This window comes from Leptinotarsa decemlineata, unplaced genomic scaffold (genome assembly GCF_025532065.1).
Source record: "Leptinotarsa decemlineata unplaced genomic scaffold, Ldec_3_MD MMD2_tig00026299_RagTag_RagTag, whole genome shotgun sequence".
NCBI lineage: Eukaryota > Metazoa > Arthropoda > Insecta > Coleoptera > Chrysomelidae > Leptinotarsa > Leptinotarsa decemlineata.
Window position 1 is genome coordinate 12,270,389 of NW_027412676.1, and position 18,527 is coordinate 12,288,915.

The 18,527-nt window shown below is 35.0% G+C and overlaps 1 protein-coding gene across 1 annotated transcript; it reads left to right on the plus strand.

Annotated features, from left to right (window-relative positions):
- The first annotated feature begins 10,769 nt into the window (after positions 1-10,769).
- Positions 10,770-12,291, plus strand: LOC141484913 (uncharacterized). The gene is made up of 2 exons (XM_074180611.1): positions 10,770-11,573; positions 11,631-12,291. Exons 1-2 carry the CDS (start codon positions 11,394-11,396, stop codon positions 11,832-11,834), a joined length of 384 nt encoding a protein of 127 aa, XP_074036712.1. The 5' UTR covers positions 10,770-11,393; the 3' UTR covers positions 11,835-12,291.
- Positions 12,292-18,527: the final 6,236 nt, after the last annotated feature.

Genomic DNA, 18,527 nt, shown 5'->3' on the forward strand with positions numbered 1-18,527 from the left:
GGAGTGCCTGATGTACAAATAAACTCTTGCTATCGGATAAATAGTAAAAAAAATAGAAATAAGGATCCTGTTATTGTTGTATTTGATAGTTTGAAGCAGCGGAATTCCGTCTACTTTAATAAAAAGAAATTGAAAGGTTCAAATGTAGTCATAACCGAAGAATTGACAAGAAGCAAATACGATTTAATGGTGTTTGCTAAAGAAAAACTTGGAAAAACGAATACGTGGACCATAGAGGGAAGAATTTACTCATGGATAAATGGCAAAAAAATCCTTATTCAGAGTGAAGAAGATGTAAGAAAGTTATGTTGAGCCAGGGCAGCGACCTGAAAATTGTTTATATATTTCTCATTATTTCATTATTTTTAGCATAATTTATATATATTTTTTTTTTCCTAATTAGGGTAGACAATTAATTAATCTTAAAGGACAGTAAAGAAATAGAGAGAATTGGGGATGGATCAGTACATTAGGAATGTTAGAATTAAAACTTTAGATACTTATACTGTATATAATATTGTAGAATATGAGGATATTTTAACAAAAAAAAATTGCAAAAATTCATTCAAGGTGTTTAACCACAATATACGAAGCATTGCAAAGAATATGGATGAGCTAGAGATTATATTAGAACAGTTCGAAAATAAATTTGATGTAATAGTTTTAACTGAAACGTTTAAGGTTCAAAATACAGGTATTTTTAAATTGAATGGGTATAGTTTAATATATAATGAAGGTGATATAAACAAAAATGATGGCGTGATAATATACATACGTGATAATTTAAAGTACCATACCAATATCATAAACATTAACCAACTTAAAGTCATTGAAACAAATGTAACTGTAAATAATGAAAAAATTATTCTTACGTCAATTTATAGACCACCATCTACTGATATTAGAGAGTTTTTAGATAGTCTTGGGCGGTATTTAGTGGCATCAAAATTTCTTACTGATTATCATTTCATTTTGGGTGACATTAACATTAACATATTAGATGAGGATGATCAGTTGGTGTCTGACTATTTGAACATACTTTATGAATTTGATTTTGTTTCAACAATAAATGGAATAACAAGAGATGCTTCAGGAACTTGCTTAGATCATATTTTTGTAAGAAGTAAAAATTATGAATTATCCAATAATTTGTGTGCCCCCTGTATTTATAAGTCTGCACTCACTGATCATTCATCGACAATTCTACATTTGCAACAGGGTGGCATTGGGAAAGACTATTCGGGACAGCAAATTCAAAGTTTGTATACGAAAACTATAAATTATAATAACTTAAAACATTCTTTAAAGCATTATGACTGGACTACATTCTATGATATTCAAGATACAAATAAATTAGCTGAAACTCTTATGAAAGTAGTGAAAACAAATATAGATACTAATACTCAAAAAATTAAAATAAATGCCAAAAACAAACATCGAAAACAGTGGGTTACAAATGGTCTGGTAAAATCTATAAACAAGAAAGACACACTTTATAAAGAACATAAGAAAAACCCAAATGATTTATTTAAAAAACATGAATTTATTAATTATAAAAACAATTTGACAACACTGATCAGAACAGCCAAACGTAACTACTACCAAAATAAAATTGATGCATCTAAACATAATTCAAAAATTCTGTGGAACACTGTAAATGAACTCACAGGCAAAACAGAAACAAATAACAGTATAACAGAAATACATAATGTTCAAGGAAACTCTATCACTGATTCTTTTGAAATAGCTACGGAATTCAATAACTATTTTTCCAATGTAGGACCAGAACTTGCTAATAAAATACCGCAGACTTCAAATTGTAAACATTCTTACAAATCACTACCCCATTCAATTTTCTTGGAACCTGCAACAGAAGAAGAAGTTATTAACACCATAAAATCTTTAAAAAACAAAAAATCACCGGGTTACGACGAAATTACCGCAGAATGTTTGAAGGAAATAGCAAATGAGATTGCAACACCACTGTGTTATTTAATAAACAATATTATTTATAAAGGTGTATACCCTTCTTGTTTTAAATTATCAATTGTAGTCCCATTACATAAAAAAGGAAGTAAAACTGAAGTTTCCAACTATAGACCTATCTCCCTGATTTCTAACTTTGCCAAAACATTTGAAAAAATTTTGAAAATTCGTATTACAAAATACTTAAATAAATACAATTTAATATCAGAACATCAATTTGGGTTCAGGGAAGATAGGTCAACACAAGATGCAATCTCTTTTCTGACAAGCAAAATTTATAAATCACTAGATACAAACAAAAAATCGTTATGCATTTTCTTGGATGTTGCAAAGGCATTTGACACAGTGTCTCATAATAGGATGTTGGAAACTTTACAGGATTTAGGTTTCAGGGGCAGTGTTTATAATTTGATGGTAAGCTATTTAGCTGGAAGAAAGCAAAAAGTCAAAATAAATGATAAATTAAGTGAAGAAAATTTAATAACATATGGTGTGCCGCAAGGTACGGTTCTAGGGCCTACTCTGTTCACCATTTATATTATTCATTTACTTACCTTGAATACTGAAGGTTCCATTATTAGTTTTGCAGATGACACGGCTGTTTTTTATCAGAGTGAGTCATGGGCTGACCTACAACAAAAAATTAATCAAGATTTTATTCACATTATAGACTGGTTTGATTATAATTTATTAACTGTTAATTACTCAAAAACGTGCTTTGTTCCATTTAGTTGTTATGAAAATGGTTTACCAGATTTTAATGTTGTACAGTTACATGTCAACAATAAAATAATAGAAATAAATAGAGTTAGATATATAAAATATTTAGGTATAACAATTGACGATACTATGAAATGGAATATACATATACAAAATGTAATTAAAACATTAAGGCCTATGCTATATAAAATAAAATTTCTGAACCGATACTTAGACTTACCTGTGATAAAGATTGTATATTACTCTCTGGTTGAATCTAGGCTAAATTACGGAATATTGGGATGGGGTGGAGCCGCAAACTGTCATTTGTCCAAACTTGAGACTCTACAAAAAAGATTCCTGAAAATAATATTTAAAAGAGACATGTTGTATCCTACAAACCTTCTTTATCAAGAGGCTAAAATATTTGATATTAGTCAGTTGTACTACATACAGTTAGTGTATTTTCAATATAAACATAAACGTCACGATTATATAGACCACGTACATAACACTAGAAACAAAGTAAAAAAATTGATCAAAACAGAACTGACACTCAAAACAATTGGTCATCGAAGTCATTTGCATTCAGCTAGTCGAGCCTATAATATACTATCGGAGTCCATTCGACAGGCAGAACATTTTAAAAAATTTAAAAAATTAATTAAAAAATTCGTTTTGGACGAACGACATCAAATTAATTTGTTACTAAGAGCCTGACGTCCTAGTAACATAGTATGTTGTTCTTTTTTTGTATTGGCAAATCCTGTTGTTTGCAATGGTTTGTAGTTCTTTTTGTTTATTATTATTTTTATTAACTACTACATAAAAAAGTTTTATTTACTGTCTAGATTATTTCTTCTGTATTTCTTTTTTGTTTGTTGCTATAGTTTATTTCATAGAATACGTATATTTTTTTAATCGAAAATTTTGGCAGTTTCACCGCATACAAGCTCTGCTTTCGCGATGTTCTCTGTTGGTGTTTATTTGTATTATTATTTGTTTATTAATAAATATTATTATTATTATTATTATTATTATTATTATTATTATATATTTCGAATTTAAAGGCAGAAAATCAACAATTAGTCTGAATTTGTGAAGCTTATCAAGTCCTGTCTGATCATGGTTTATGAAAGAGTAGTTATTGTTGAAGTGTAGATACCTTCTTATCATCTCGAATTTGTTGATTGACATTACATCAGCTACTGGTGCAAATCTTAGTTCATCACTCCAGAATGATATCCTATTGGGTATGTTATCTACATACTTATAATTACACCAAAAACTGCTTTCAAACTGCGGTAATAGATAATGGTCTCTCAATTTTGGTTTGAACAGCATACAAATTGGATTCTTCAACAATTTTTGTTACCAACTCACTCGAGAAAAAGTACCTGAAGAACTGCAACGGTAGTTCCAAAGCTGAAATTTCTTCTGAAACTACTATATCTCCATGGAACCTCAGATGATCATCATTGAATATCAGAGACTTAGATTCCCAAAGTATATTATTTTTTATGGGGGCCTTACTTCGTTTCAATGAACAGAAAGTAGAGAGAGGCAAGTTATCTTTTTTATCCTCTGAATCTTCTAGAACATCAATTCTACGAGCACGTTCTCCAGCGTCTTCCATTTCCACTTCATCCTCACTTTCGGGCAAAACACCGTGTTCATCGCTATCTGTATTGCTATAATCAATATCGTCGTCACTTAGACCAGTAAAAGTACAGAACCAAGACAACGATCGATATCCCGAATGCATGACGTTGCCCATCGGCAACAAAACAAAAATTCGAGTTTTTAAAAAATCGTATATCAATATGTAATATTACGTAATCTATTCGAAAATACATATGTATCAGACGTAAAAACACAATTTTTCTGAAACGGAACACTTCTTGAACCAAACTATAATCAATAGAAAAATCCATATAAGCACGTTGCTCGTAAGTTGTCTGCAGACTGAGAAATGTCATTAATACTCTGACATGACCGCCATCTACTCACAAAAGCTTGTAGTACTTTGTTGAACGAAACTGCACGTCGTCTTGAGTTTGTTTGGGTTGGAGCCCAGCTCTTTTACCCTTTTGACAGATTTTTGTCGAAGAAGGACAAATGACTTCACGACTGAGGGTATGTTGACGGCATCAGTGCCGCCCTTCACGAGGTACCCCTACCTGGCTGGGGTGGAATAGATGAAAGACTAGTTTATCCTTTAACGAGGGACATGAGAGCCCCATTCGACTGAATGACGGGGCCTTCCATATCAGGAGGGGTCGTCTACAGAAAAATCTATAGCTTCCCTAACTAACGGATTTTCGTGAGTTTCCGCGCTATCAAAAACTCGCCGATACCTTTACTGAATGGACTGCTGAATTGAAGGCAGCTGCAAATCTCTGCGGATGGCTTCATTCCGCACGAACCAAGCAGCATTCACAATCATTCTCATTAGCTTATTTTGCAATGCCTCCAGAATGGAGATATTATATTTCACCGCTTGTCCCCAGACGCCTGAAGTTGATGACAGGCTTGAACATCGTATTGTAGATGATAATCTTGTTCTTCAAACTCATTTTAGATTTTCTGTTGATAAGAGAATACAGACTTGCTATCCGACCCTCGATCTTCGACTTAACGCACATGATGTGCAGGTTCCAAGTGTACGGGTTCACTCGGATCTTTCAATCGAGGTACCAGCGCTCGAGGTCGTCCAATGCACGTTGCTTGTAGACGACGCCGAGCTCTCGACCCATGTAAGACGAGAGGAGAGCAGTGTCATCGGCGTATAGGGACATCTTCACACGCTCGGGCCTCGGAAGGTCACAAGTGTAAAGTGAATATAACGTCGAACAGAGCACAGCCCTCTGTTCTCAGAGAGCTCTCTACTCTTACCTGGAATGTTCTGTCTTTCAGGAAAGACCCAATCCACCTGATCAGGCACCGAGGCAGGTTGAATGCGATTATTTTTTGCATTTTTTTCAACTAACAAAAAAGTGCACAATATGCACTTTTTTGTTAGTATTCAACTAATGGATGGTGTTTTCGACCAGCCTTAGGTAACTCAGTGGAGTGCTCCCTTCTGAAGCAGAATTGTTCGTCAGGCAGAACATTTAAATCCTCAACTTCTTCGTTGAGCCTTTGAAGAACAACTCCTCCAGCCAGCTTAGCCGCCGACGAGAGTAAACTGATCGGGCGTTAGTTCTGTGGGAACAGCGGGTTCTGACCCTGTTATGGGATCATGATGACGATCGCATGCTTTCACCTTCTGAGGAAGTATCTGAGGGCCAACGAACTGTTTATAATGAAACGGTAGGTTTTTGACGCAATTTTTCGGGAACCTCTTCAACAACTTGTTGGTTATTGAATAGAATCCCGGAGCTATCTTGACCTTTGCGGCCCTGATGTATCCCTTCAGCTCCTCCACAGAAGCTGGACGGATGTTATCATCGTCATCTTCCCTGAGGATACGGTGAAGCCGGATACATCAAGCAGCAAATTTATATTTGCGCTAGCCCTCACCCCCCACACGATTACTGTGTGCAGAAGCTAGAATCTCGTCCATCCATCCCCATTTATCATGAGTTGACCTCAACCTGCTGAAGGGCACTTCAGCAAGATTGACACCTGACCTACTGCGGTCGAAAGTCAGCCTATAGGTGTTTGTAATTTCTTCATTTGTCATTTTTATTTAACGTGACTTTATTGTATGTAATTTTTGCGTGGTGCTCCCTCAAACTAACCGGAGACAAGTGTTTTTTGGTGGCGAACTGATGTTTGTGATCTGAAAAGGAAGTGAATGTTAGGTCTGTTCATACAATTTTTATACTTACCGGAGCCGCCTTATAGCGGCTCTCGGAGGTGGAATCTGGTTCCGCATCGTTGGCCTCTTGTGTTTGTCTTGCGCTAGCGTGAGTTTGAATGGTATAGTAAAAAGCGTCTTGCCAAAAACCAACAATACGAATTTAAAGGATAAATGAATGAGTCATGGTTGAAAGTTTTGTTATATGAATGTGATTCATATGTTTTATTGGCATGTCAAATGTAGTTACTGAGCAACCCTCATAACTCAATTATCTCACAGAAATATTTTTTCACTGTGTGTTCTCTACGATTCATTCTTTAACGTAATTTCAAACTACTGGAAGTTACCTACAAATATGTGAAATGAAATACCCCAGAGGACATATAACTGATGAACTATATTTATTCATTCATTCCGAAGCAAACAGGAAGAGCCTGATAATATGTTTCTTAGTAGCTACAAGTACAATTTTTGATTGAAAATTGAAAATATTCCACAGAAAAAAGATAAATAGAAATATCATGTTACCAAAGTGAGACTGATACTGAAAATATAACAAAAAACCAATTATAGGGAACTTTTAGTTCCCTAATGTAGGGAACTATGGGGGTACGTTGACATTCATCAGCAGAATCAGGAATTGATAGCATATGTTAGGTTAGATTCAAGTTTAAAATATGTTACCTCAAAGATACCAAACTGTAGGATCTTTGTGTATTTATTTATAAACATTGAACATATTCTGCCAATAGGGGATTTATGTTGATTGACATGAAAAGTAATTTGTTGCGGACGAATACCTGGCAGCGGAACATAAAAGCCGATTTGACTGGTGAGAAAAATGCCAAACAAAATCTGTTTTGAGATTTATTTCAGAAGATTCACTCCATCGAACCATCAGTAACCATCAGTTGGTGATCATCTTTAAGAGGAAGATCAAACTGTCGGGGTATCAAAATGATGTTTGATGTTGGGAAAAGACTCCAGTAATATTTGTTACTATACCAAACGTTCCAAACAGTGCATGACAAGTATCAGTTAGGTCAATGAATTCAGATATTTAATCATTCAATAGTAATATCCACACTTTGCATTTGCCATGATGGGTACTAAAAGTGAATTACAATTATTCTTTCACAACCTGAAATTTATAAATAGTGACAATAGAAAGATACACCCCGACTGTCAAAAGCCATGGTTTTATGAAAACAAAAGGAAAAAAAATATTAGAAAATCCGTTCTGATTCGTGAGTAGATGGAGCCAATTCCCTATAGTTTGGAATACGAGATATATAAAATAACATTTTCATGCATGTTTCCTTAATATTATCGAAAGATGGAATATTTGATGAAAGAATTCCTTCGTTATTATCTTGACAGAGTGCGGCGTCAAGCCACCATGATTTAATAAAACAGTATTTCCACTTCGCGATGGACCAGACACACAATGTGGATGAAATTCTGTGAGGAATTTTAATAAGCCCGCTAGTCGGATCGATATCTCGGCAAAAATGCAAATTACATTATGTTCTGGTATCTCGTCGTTCGTATTTGTAGAATGTATGCTTGATCCGTATCACTCATTAAAGATGCTAAATACACGAGCTTTGTATACATGTCATGTATCTACGTGCATTTTGCGTGGAATTGAATCAAAGAAGAGTATCATTAGAATAATAAGACAGCGAATAGAATTGTACAGATGTGAAGATATTATGTGTGTTGATAAATTCAATCATGAAGGCTTTGAAGCAATTACCTGGCTTTGTAGGTGGGTCTTACTGAACATGAAGACGTTCGCTAAGACATGCATCGATTCAACTCACAATATACAGTTCGGGTGTTGAAATCGTATACATCATTTGTGAAACTATAATGGCGTGAATATCTGATTGAGAAGACTTTAATGAAATTAATGAAAACAGTTTTGTCCAATTTCCACTAGTAATTGTATTTTTACGACCGGTTTCATGTTTTATCCCATTATCAAGTATAAAAACTAACATTATTAAGTATAAAAACTAACAAATTTTCATTCTTGACGATGGGATGAAACCCGAAACCGGGTTTCTATTGGTATAACTAGTGGAAATTAGACAAAAGTATTTTCTTTCAATTCAATACAGTAATTTGTTGTGGAATTGGCCGCCGTGGTAGTGCGCCCGACTCACGATCGGAACATCGTGGGTTCGATTCCCACCTCGACCAGATATTTTTCTCGAGAGAATTTATCTGGTTGAAGCGAGGATGATTCTGCAACCGTGTTAGGAATCACATGTTTAAAGGTAAGACCTCGTTAGTGCTTAGTTCGCACAAGTTTCTCAACTTCTGAGAGTTTTCGTTCGTATGGGGGCGACAGCTGATTAACGAAAAAACTGATTTTTTTAAAAAGAATCATGAATTTTCACACAACCGTCAACGACGTCTGCCCTCAGAAGTCTGCCGTGTTTGGGTCACGTTTTCGGCACGTTCATTGCTTACCCCCGCCCCTCTACCCCTGCGCATCGACGCCGTCGTCCTACAGTAAACGCAACGCGTAATCGCTTACTGCGTGGCGTCCAGTTCACCTTATCCTGATTACTTTTAAACGATTCGTCCAAATTACTCAGTGCAGAAGACAAAGTTCATCTATGTTAAATACTCTAAACGACAATTGTATCAATTTTTATAAGAATTTGACAGATATTGTAAAATGTGCATTGTGAAAGTAGTATACAATTCAATTGTATTTATGATTCAGTATTTTGCAAACACTGACTACCACATTAGGGGTAGATATGTACCATCGTCGCGGACTTTATTCAGAACTATTTGAAATAAACAATCTTACGGTACATTTCCTTCATTAACTCCAACGGTATAGGCAGCGCACGTCAAGATAGCTCTCAGGAAGCAAACATTTTTCCGACTCACTCAATACTTATTGTTATATTATAAGCAGAATTACACAAAACCTTCGTAAATTGTAGCCTATATATTATTCTGATGTATGAGCTGCATTTATGTGAAGTTTAATTTTGATCTGTTCGGTCGTTTAGGCGTGAAAGAGCCACAAACATACATTCATTTATCCATCCTCACAAACTTTCATATTCATAATATCAGCACAGAAGTATATATTAAACAGTGGGACTCCAAACTGATGAAATTAAACCAAAAAGTTTCAACTTCGAGCTCAGGCTGGATGCTATGGAATCCAGAAGTATTGAACTCAATTTCTATCCACACCACTCATTAGAGCGATCAAAACGCTTTCTAGGATAAGTAATCGTTGGTGAAACGGGTATTTCATTCTCGCATATCTAGGTTGCATGCGATCAAAATAACCTGAGGTTATTTTGTCTGCCTTGATATCATATATGGAATGTGAGTGAAATTTTGAACGTTAATTTTTCGAAAAATACATTTGAGATGTTTTCAAAATGTTGAATGTCTTTTACAGAACCACAACAAATAGTATAGAATATGCTCGTTTGTAGCAGGAAATCGAGACTTTATGAGTTTTATAAACTCAAAATGAACTACTTCTCTGAAATATATTTCAACGGTAGAAATGATTTTGAATATAATTATGTGACATTAATTGGCAAATATTTTTTAGCGACCAAACTGATCCAGAGTTTTCAGAAAATTTCTTAGTCAACAATTATAACACTCTCACATTGAAACTTTTTCCTCTGAAAAAATGTAAACGAAAAATGAACAAGTCACCGGTTCAATGGTTTTCAGATGACAGATGACAGATGAAAAATAATATGCACAGCCTCAAACAAATAGCAGACAAAAACCAAGACCCCAAATGGTTTCATAGCGTACAAATAGGTCGAGAAAGAATATGGCAATGATATCCGCGAAATAAAATAATGATAAAAAATCGGTTTAAACAAGCTTTCATTTAAGTGTACTAAAAATATCAAAATGATATTTAAAATCACATTAACCTCATTTATTTATGACTTTACAGAATTAAAATAATAATGAAAGCTTGTCATGATGCCTAGAAAAAACTTTACATCTTCAGTCAGATGAAATTTAAATTAAAAACATTCTGACAGATCAACTAGGTACTGCAATAAATTTCCGATAAATCCCATGTATGCAAAAAAGTTATTCAAGGTTTAAAGTTCCACATTTTCAATTACGAACATTATGAATTGCTTACAAGTTTAGTAGTTGCCTACCTGATTACAAAATTTCAATTACAAATTGAAATTATCGTGACAAGCTTTCATTATGATTTCAATTCTGTAAAGTCATAAATGAATGTGGTTAATGTGATTTATAGTTATTTATGTATCAAGGGAATTAGGAGGGCCTTAATTACCGATGGCAAAGTTTGCGTCCCGAGGGCCTCTGGCCCGAGGGACAGCAATTGCCTGAGGTTATTAAGGCTCATTAATTCCCGTGGTACATAGATAATTTTATTTCTGACCGATTTCAATAAAATTTTGTTCATTTTTGAAACGGAAAAATGTACCAATTCATTACCTTCCCGGTATATTTGAATCAGGTACCGTTGATTATAGTAGAGTTTTCTTGTTGCTAGGTTGTTGCTATGTTACTTGTTTATAAACAGAACTTTGTTATCAAGCTGTGTTTGCGGTGAAAACGTGTTTTCCACCCCAAATATAATGGAGGATATTTTGATAAAAGCTGAACAAGCAAGATAATCATTAATTCCATCGAAAAGTGAAGCCGTATACCAAAAAGAATACAAGATATATCTGGAGTGGCTGACACGGAAAAATGTTATGCCAAAAGATGTCACTGAAACTGTATTTCTGGCATATTTTCAAGAAATGGTAAGGAATTTTCTATGTTTTTCGGTAGATTTAGTAGTAATTGTGTTTATTCGTTTCAGTCAGAAACGTAAAGTCCGAATTTTTCATGGACTAAATGGTCAATGCTAAAATCGATGGTGACTATACATGAGAAACGAGATATCACCAAGTTCAATGAACTACAGGCTTTTTTGAAACGGAAGAGTAAGAGTTATAAGCCGAAAAAGCCTGCTGTTTTATCTCCTAAAGATGTTATCAGATTCCTAAAGGACGCTCCTAATGATATTCATTTATTGCATAAGGTAATTTTTTTTCTTATTTTCCTTTTTGTGTGTATTTATTTCCTTTTTTTGTTATAGGTTGTTTTGATTATGGGTTATTTTGGAGGATGCAGAAGTCAGGAACTTTTGAATATGAAGATATCGGATATAGAGGACCGGGATTCCGTTATGGTAGTGAACGTACCGGAAAGTAAAACTGGTGTATCGAAGAAATTTACAGTTGTGGATGAAAAAGAGTTCTCCGCTTTGCCTTTATTAAGAATTTATGTCTTTGCGTCCTAAAGGTATTGAACGATTTTTTTTGAGCTTCCGACAAAATAAATGTACATCTCAGCCAATTGGAAAAAACATGTTTGGGAAAATCCCCAGCAAAATCGCAATGTATTCAGGATTGCCAAACTCATCTTCCTATACGGGACATTGCCTTCGTCGCACTTCTGCTACTGCTCTAGCCAATGCAGGAGCAACTATGACTAACTTAAAAAGACACGGAGGTTGGAAAAGTTCCACGGTGGCGGAGGGGTATTTGGAGGATAGCATCGAAGTGAGAAATAAAACGGCGCGTATGTTGTCTACTTTGTCATCAGAAGAGGCAGGTACCTCGACTGTAGTGAACAGAAGCTCCAGCCATACAGAAGAAATTGTTTCCAGTGACGGAAGTAATTTTCAGGGAACATTTCAAAATTGTACATTTATTATTTGTAATGACGTGAATAAATAAAATATGGTTCAGTTTTCATTTCTATTCATTTTTACTTGTGAAAGGTAGAGGAATTATAAAATCTATAATGTCCCAAGGGAGTTATAAAAATTTTTATTTCTGACCGGGATATTATAAGCTTATATCGTCATAGTTACGCTATCAATAAAGAGGGTCATAACTCCCTTGGGACATTATAGATTTTATAATTCCCTCTACCTTTCACAAGTAAAAATAAATAGAAATGAAAACTGAACCATATTTTATTTATTCACGTCATTACAAATAATAAATGTACAATTTTGAAATATTCCCTGAAAATTACTTCCGCCACTGGAAACAATTTCTTCTTTTGTATGGCTGGAAATCTTCCGAAAAACATAGAAAATTCCTTACCAGTTCTTGAAAATATGCCAGAAATACAGTTTCAGTGACATCTTTTGGCATAACATTTTTCCGTGTCAGCCAGTCCAGATATATCTTGTATTCTTTTTGGTATACGGCTTCACTTTTCGATGGAATTAATGATTCTCTTGCTTGTTCAGCTTTTTTCAAAATATCCTCCATTATATTTGGGGTAGAAAACACGTTTTCACCGCAAACACAGCTTGATAACAAAGTTCTGTTTATAAACAAGTAACATAGCAACAACCTAGCAACAAGAAAACTCTACTATAATCAACGGTACCTGATTCAAATATACCGGGAAGGTAATGAATTGGTACATTTTTCCGTTTTAAAAATGAACAAAATTTTATTGAAATCGGTCAGAAATAAAATTATCTATGTACCACGGGAATTAATGAGCCTTAATAACCTCAGGCAATTGCTGTCCCTCGGGCCAGAGGCCCTCGGGACACAAACTTTGCCATCGGTAATTAAGGCCCTCCTAATTCCCTTGATACATAAATAACTATATTTTGATCTTTTCAGGGCACTTAAATGAAAGCTTGTTTCAAAAAGTTTTTTATTATTATTTTATTTTATATTTTTTAGTTTCAATCAATAGTTATCGATGAATACGAAAGTACATCTATGAAACGGAGAGTCATTCAAAAAAAAAACATAAGGAACGGGAAAAACTATTATTAGGATGAACTATATTCTATAGAAGTAGGTAGGTACTTACTCCTCCGGCATACCTTATAGAAGAATTAGCTTGTTATATTTCTTAGTCTATTCATTCCATTGATGGCGTCATTATTACATGGCCAAGTCTCAGTTAGTTTCGAACAGTCTAATTCTTCTACCAGGAGGCCTTTGGCGTTTCAAGTTAACGCTTTCATTGGCAAGTTTTTCATTACGTTTCAATTTCTCTTTCACTAACCTTCTTTTCTTCTGTGTTGATGTTTGTTTATTTCCCATAGTGTTCCCACAAGTACCGAAGAAATATTTGTCAACCCTCCCAGAGCTTCGTTTAGCAGGGTAAGAGCTAATATACAACAGGGTGCGCTCCGGTGCCCTGAGGTGGTACGTTCACGACATCATTTTACACCCTGATGCCACTTAGTCCTCGGCACGGCCTCATCTTGACTTGGGTGGTAATTTGGTGAAAGATGCGCCACTAGACGGTTTACAGACCAATGCTTATGACGCCCATCTCACCAATTATACAAGTCATGGTATGCCTCTTGTGCCTGTTGCTCACATTGCATGATGGACCCTCCTACTCTGTGACCTTAGAGGGTGGTAGATAATAATATTTCCTACAATGCAAATGAATATGGGTTTTTACAACCTACTACACCATTTATTGTCTTCTTTTCAGAGTTTAATTAAATTTTTTTTCTAGAAATATATTTTTTTATTGAAGCCAACCCTGGATGTGGCATCTATTTCATTTTGGGCCTACCAACTGCCTATCATGAACAAATGCGTATACAAAATTTCTTATCCCTGCTATTTGCCGCTGAGGTGATCTCTCGTATGGAGCCGATCCTGGCAACAGCATCAGGTCACGTTCATAATCAACATGCATTGTCATCGGTTCTGGACCAGCACGCAAAATTTCAGGTCAATCGGATACCGGGAAGTGGGTCAAATTAAACTTGCAAGATTTGTTAGCATACATACAAGTCAAGTTAAATAAAAGCTTTCAAAAATGCTGGAAAATAATAAATTTCGGGAGAAATTAATACCGTTAAAAACCGACAATCGAACTATCATCTGATGAGATGAATAACTTTTTCAGTAACATTGCTGATACTATCATTAATTCTCTCCCGTATGTTGCAAACGAGGAGCTTTTGAATTTGAAAAAAATTCCTTATTCGTAAAAGTCATTTTTTTTTCGAACCATGCATGAGATATGAGTTTGGGAAGCAATTAATTCACTGAAGGACTCCAAATGTTCAGATACCCATGAACTCGATAGTCGAATACTGAAGGAAACCTCTTTTATAATAATCCAACCTCTTACTATACTGATCAATTTAATCTAATGTACTGGTATCTTTCCAGATATCTTCAAGTCTTTTAAAGTAGTGCCCTTTTTTAAAAATGGTGATGAAAAAGCCATTGATAACTACAGACCAATAAGTATTATTTCAACATTCAGTAAAGTGGTTGAAATTATAATTAAGATTCTGCTCTATGCCTACTTTGAGTAGGCATAGAGCAACTCACAATATGGTTTCAGAAAATCGCGCTCGACAATAGATGCAGTGTTCGACATAGTGTCTGGCCAGATTGAGAAACTTGAGCAGGGCAATCACACTGCGTTGATGCTTTGTGACCTGTCGAAAGCATTCGACTGCGTCTCACATGAAATTATATTGGAAAAATTAAACTATTACGGAGTTAGAGGTATTCCGCGTAACTTAGTAAGAACCCATCTTAACAATCGTCAACAAGTAGTGATGCTCAACGGTACCTATCAATCTTTCAAACTATTAAGCATGGCGTTCCGCAAGGGTCTGTTTTGGGCCCGCTCTTATATGTCATTTAGGTGAGTGAGTTGTGCAAACATATGATGCCGTTCAAATCGGTTCTCTTTGCGGACGACACCACTTTCATTCTGTCGAATAAAAATAATGATATGTTACAGTCTCGTCTCGACGAGATATCTAATAGTGGTAATCAGTGGTTTCTATCTAATAAGCTGAAACTAAATTGTCAGAAAACACAATACATCCAGAGTTCTGCTAATAATCAAATTATCTCTAGTTGTGAAACTAATGAAGTTAAATTACTGGGCATTACATTAGGTAATAAACTCAACTGGTCTGCACATATTTCTCAACTGAGAAGAAAACTGTCGGGTTCTCTAATTGTTCTTCGCCAATTGAAGTACATCACAATTGCAAATATATTAAAAACCTCATATTTTTTACTGTTACCCACTCGTATTAGTTATGGTGTACAACTTTGGGGAAATTCATGTCATTCCATTCAAATACTTAGGATGCAAAAGAAGGCATTGAGAATGCTGGCTAATATTGGATACAGGGATCACTGTCGAAAATATTTCAAAAAACTCAGAATTATGCCATTGCCAACTTTATTTCTTTATTATGTTTTGATTGAAATCCATAAGAATGGCGAAAAAATGTCATATTCAAGAACATAACACACGAAACGCTCACCACATTAAAATAAATCAATATCGTCTTCACTTACCGCAAAACAAATCCATAGATTACTTACTCTCTGTACAATATTTTGCCCTGAAATTTCAACTAACTCAGTCTGAATACATACAAGAGAAAATTGAAAAATTATTTGTTGAGGCATTGCTTATATTCTGACGAAAACTTCAGAACACTTTTTTGTGGTAACATACAAGTCACTACTTCTTTTTAATTTTCAAAGTTTTTACATATGTGATTGTTGTGTGAATTTTAACTTGTGAATTTCAAATGTAAAGCCAGACATGACTTGCTACAAATATATTGTATTATGTAACGTAGTCAAATAAATATTATTATTATAATTATTACAAACTGAAAGTGGTATGTTCTCAGTAGAGAATGATTCTTGTAAAAGGAAGGTTGCATCTTTTTACTTCTTATGTCTGAACAAAAAAATGTGATAATCTTCCAAAGGAAGGAAGGAAGCAATCAACTGAAAAGAATTACTTCACATAAAATAGATCATGTAAAAGAGTGACTTTCAAACACAAATTGAAAGAAAAGCCCTTTCGAAACAATCGTAAGCCATCATATCCTCAAATATTTCGAACAACGCAATCGAGAAACACAGAGGATCAAAAGCTGCTGCTGATATTTCTAAGGCCGTTGACCGATTGTGGCATGAGGGTTTGCTGGCCACATTTCGATGCTATGGCTTGTCGGATCATTTTTGTGTATGGCTCTTCAGCTTCCTGAAAAAACGTTCCCTGCAAGTGGCTGTCGATGGATATCTCTAGAATACTTTCACCATCAACGCTGGTGTTCCCCAGGGATCCATGTTGTCTCCAACCCTCTTTTTATTGTATATCAACGACCAAGAATCCAATATATTGCTTTACTGATGACAGCACACTTGTCTCGTCATTCCATTTGGATTCCAGGGCATCGGTTGCAGATGAACATCTTCACCGGCAGCAGGAAGTTGCATATCTTAATGAGGATCTAGAAATGATTTCAAATTGGGATGAAAGTAACCAGGTTCAATTCAATGCTGTAAGAACATCGAAAAAATGTTGGACATTCATCTCTCTTCTATAGATACTTCCACGGGAAGTGTTCAAGTGACTTGGCACATTAGATTCCACCAGAAATACGCGACGGACTATGGCTTCTCATCGTTTCGAGATTCAACTCAGTACACTTCGAACTTCACTGTTCAAGAACTATTCCATCTGAAGAAATGCGTTCATGCAGAATAAACTTCCTGAGAACGTTTTTCCAAATGGATTCAGTCTCCAACGATTCAAATCCAATGTGAATCGCTACTATCGCACAGGTACCAATCTAAGAGCGCCTTGAGAATTTTGCTGTAGTGCTTGTGTTTTGTCCTTGAAAAAACTATTATATAAATATGGAATTACACCAATGAAAAATAATTTCGAAACAAATACTTCCAAATGAAAACTGAATTTTACAGAAGAACACTTTCCTCTATGAATGAATTGGGTGCCTGATCTAATATGTTTTTAAAAATATGTTTTTTCCATTAACGTCTGTTGCACCCCTACGAAACTTGTGCGAGCTAATAACTAACGAGGTCTCACCTTTTAATATGTAATTCCTAACACGGTTTGGAGGATACCAAGTATAACTTGAGCATTCAGCCTGCGGCTTGAACCATCGACTCACACATCAGCCAAATGACTGAGTGAACAAAGTACTCACGTCGAACCGCCCGGCTACCGTCCAACCATATCCATATTTGGTGCTGAAGAGGCAAACATCGCATGTTCACCACTTTGTGAGTAAAATTGGACTTCCTTCTTTTATTATATTATGTAGCAATCCTGTGAATGTTATTTGATTCAATTTCATAACGAATGTTTGGAATACAAACTGAACAGAGGAAATAGTTTTTTGTATAATTCAGTGTTCATATGAAAGTATTTGTTTAGGAAGAAAGATCGCGACCCCAGTTAGGATCTTCGGTAACCAGTTATCAATTTTCACTTATTGCGGGTTCCACTGTCAATTTTGTTCTTTCAGTTGATTTGCCCAGTTCATGAGTTATGGCGCTGTGTGACTGAAACAGTTGGATAAAATCAATAGATCTATTTCAAATAAAAACAACAGAACCGTACTTACAAATAGCTCATCATAATTTCTGACAGTGTGTCACACTTTGGGAGCTACCTGCAAGCAACTGCCTTCCCATTTTCCCTCAACCCCCCTCTTTCAATGTCCAACCCACATAGCAATAGATATTCCAGGTATATTTCATGAATATACATTTAAGGATATTGTATTATGCTATGAATATGCCATGGATATATATATATCTTCTGGAGAATATTCCCTGGAAGTGCTCCTGGCGAACCTTTGATATATTTTAAGAATATTCCTTGGGAATATTCTTGGAATATCTTATAATATTCTTAGAATATCTAAGGTATATTCTATTAAGAATATTCCAGGAATAGAACCCGAGGAATATTCATAAAATATTCAGGATATTCTTAGTTTATTGTAGGAATATACAATAGAGAAACACCATAGAATATTCTTTAAATATATTTTATGAATATTCTAGGAATATTTGGAATATTCCAAGAATGTGACGAGTAACCGCTATTAGGCATGTATATATTGCATTTTGATACAAGATTCACACAAGTAATAAAACACATAATATTCATAAACAAATAT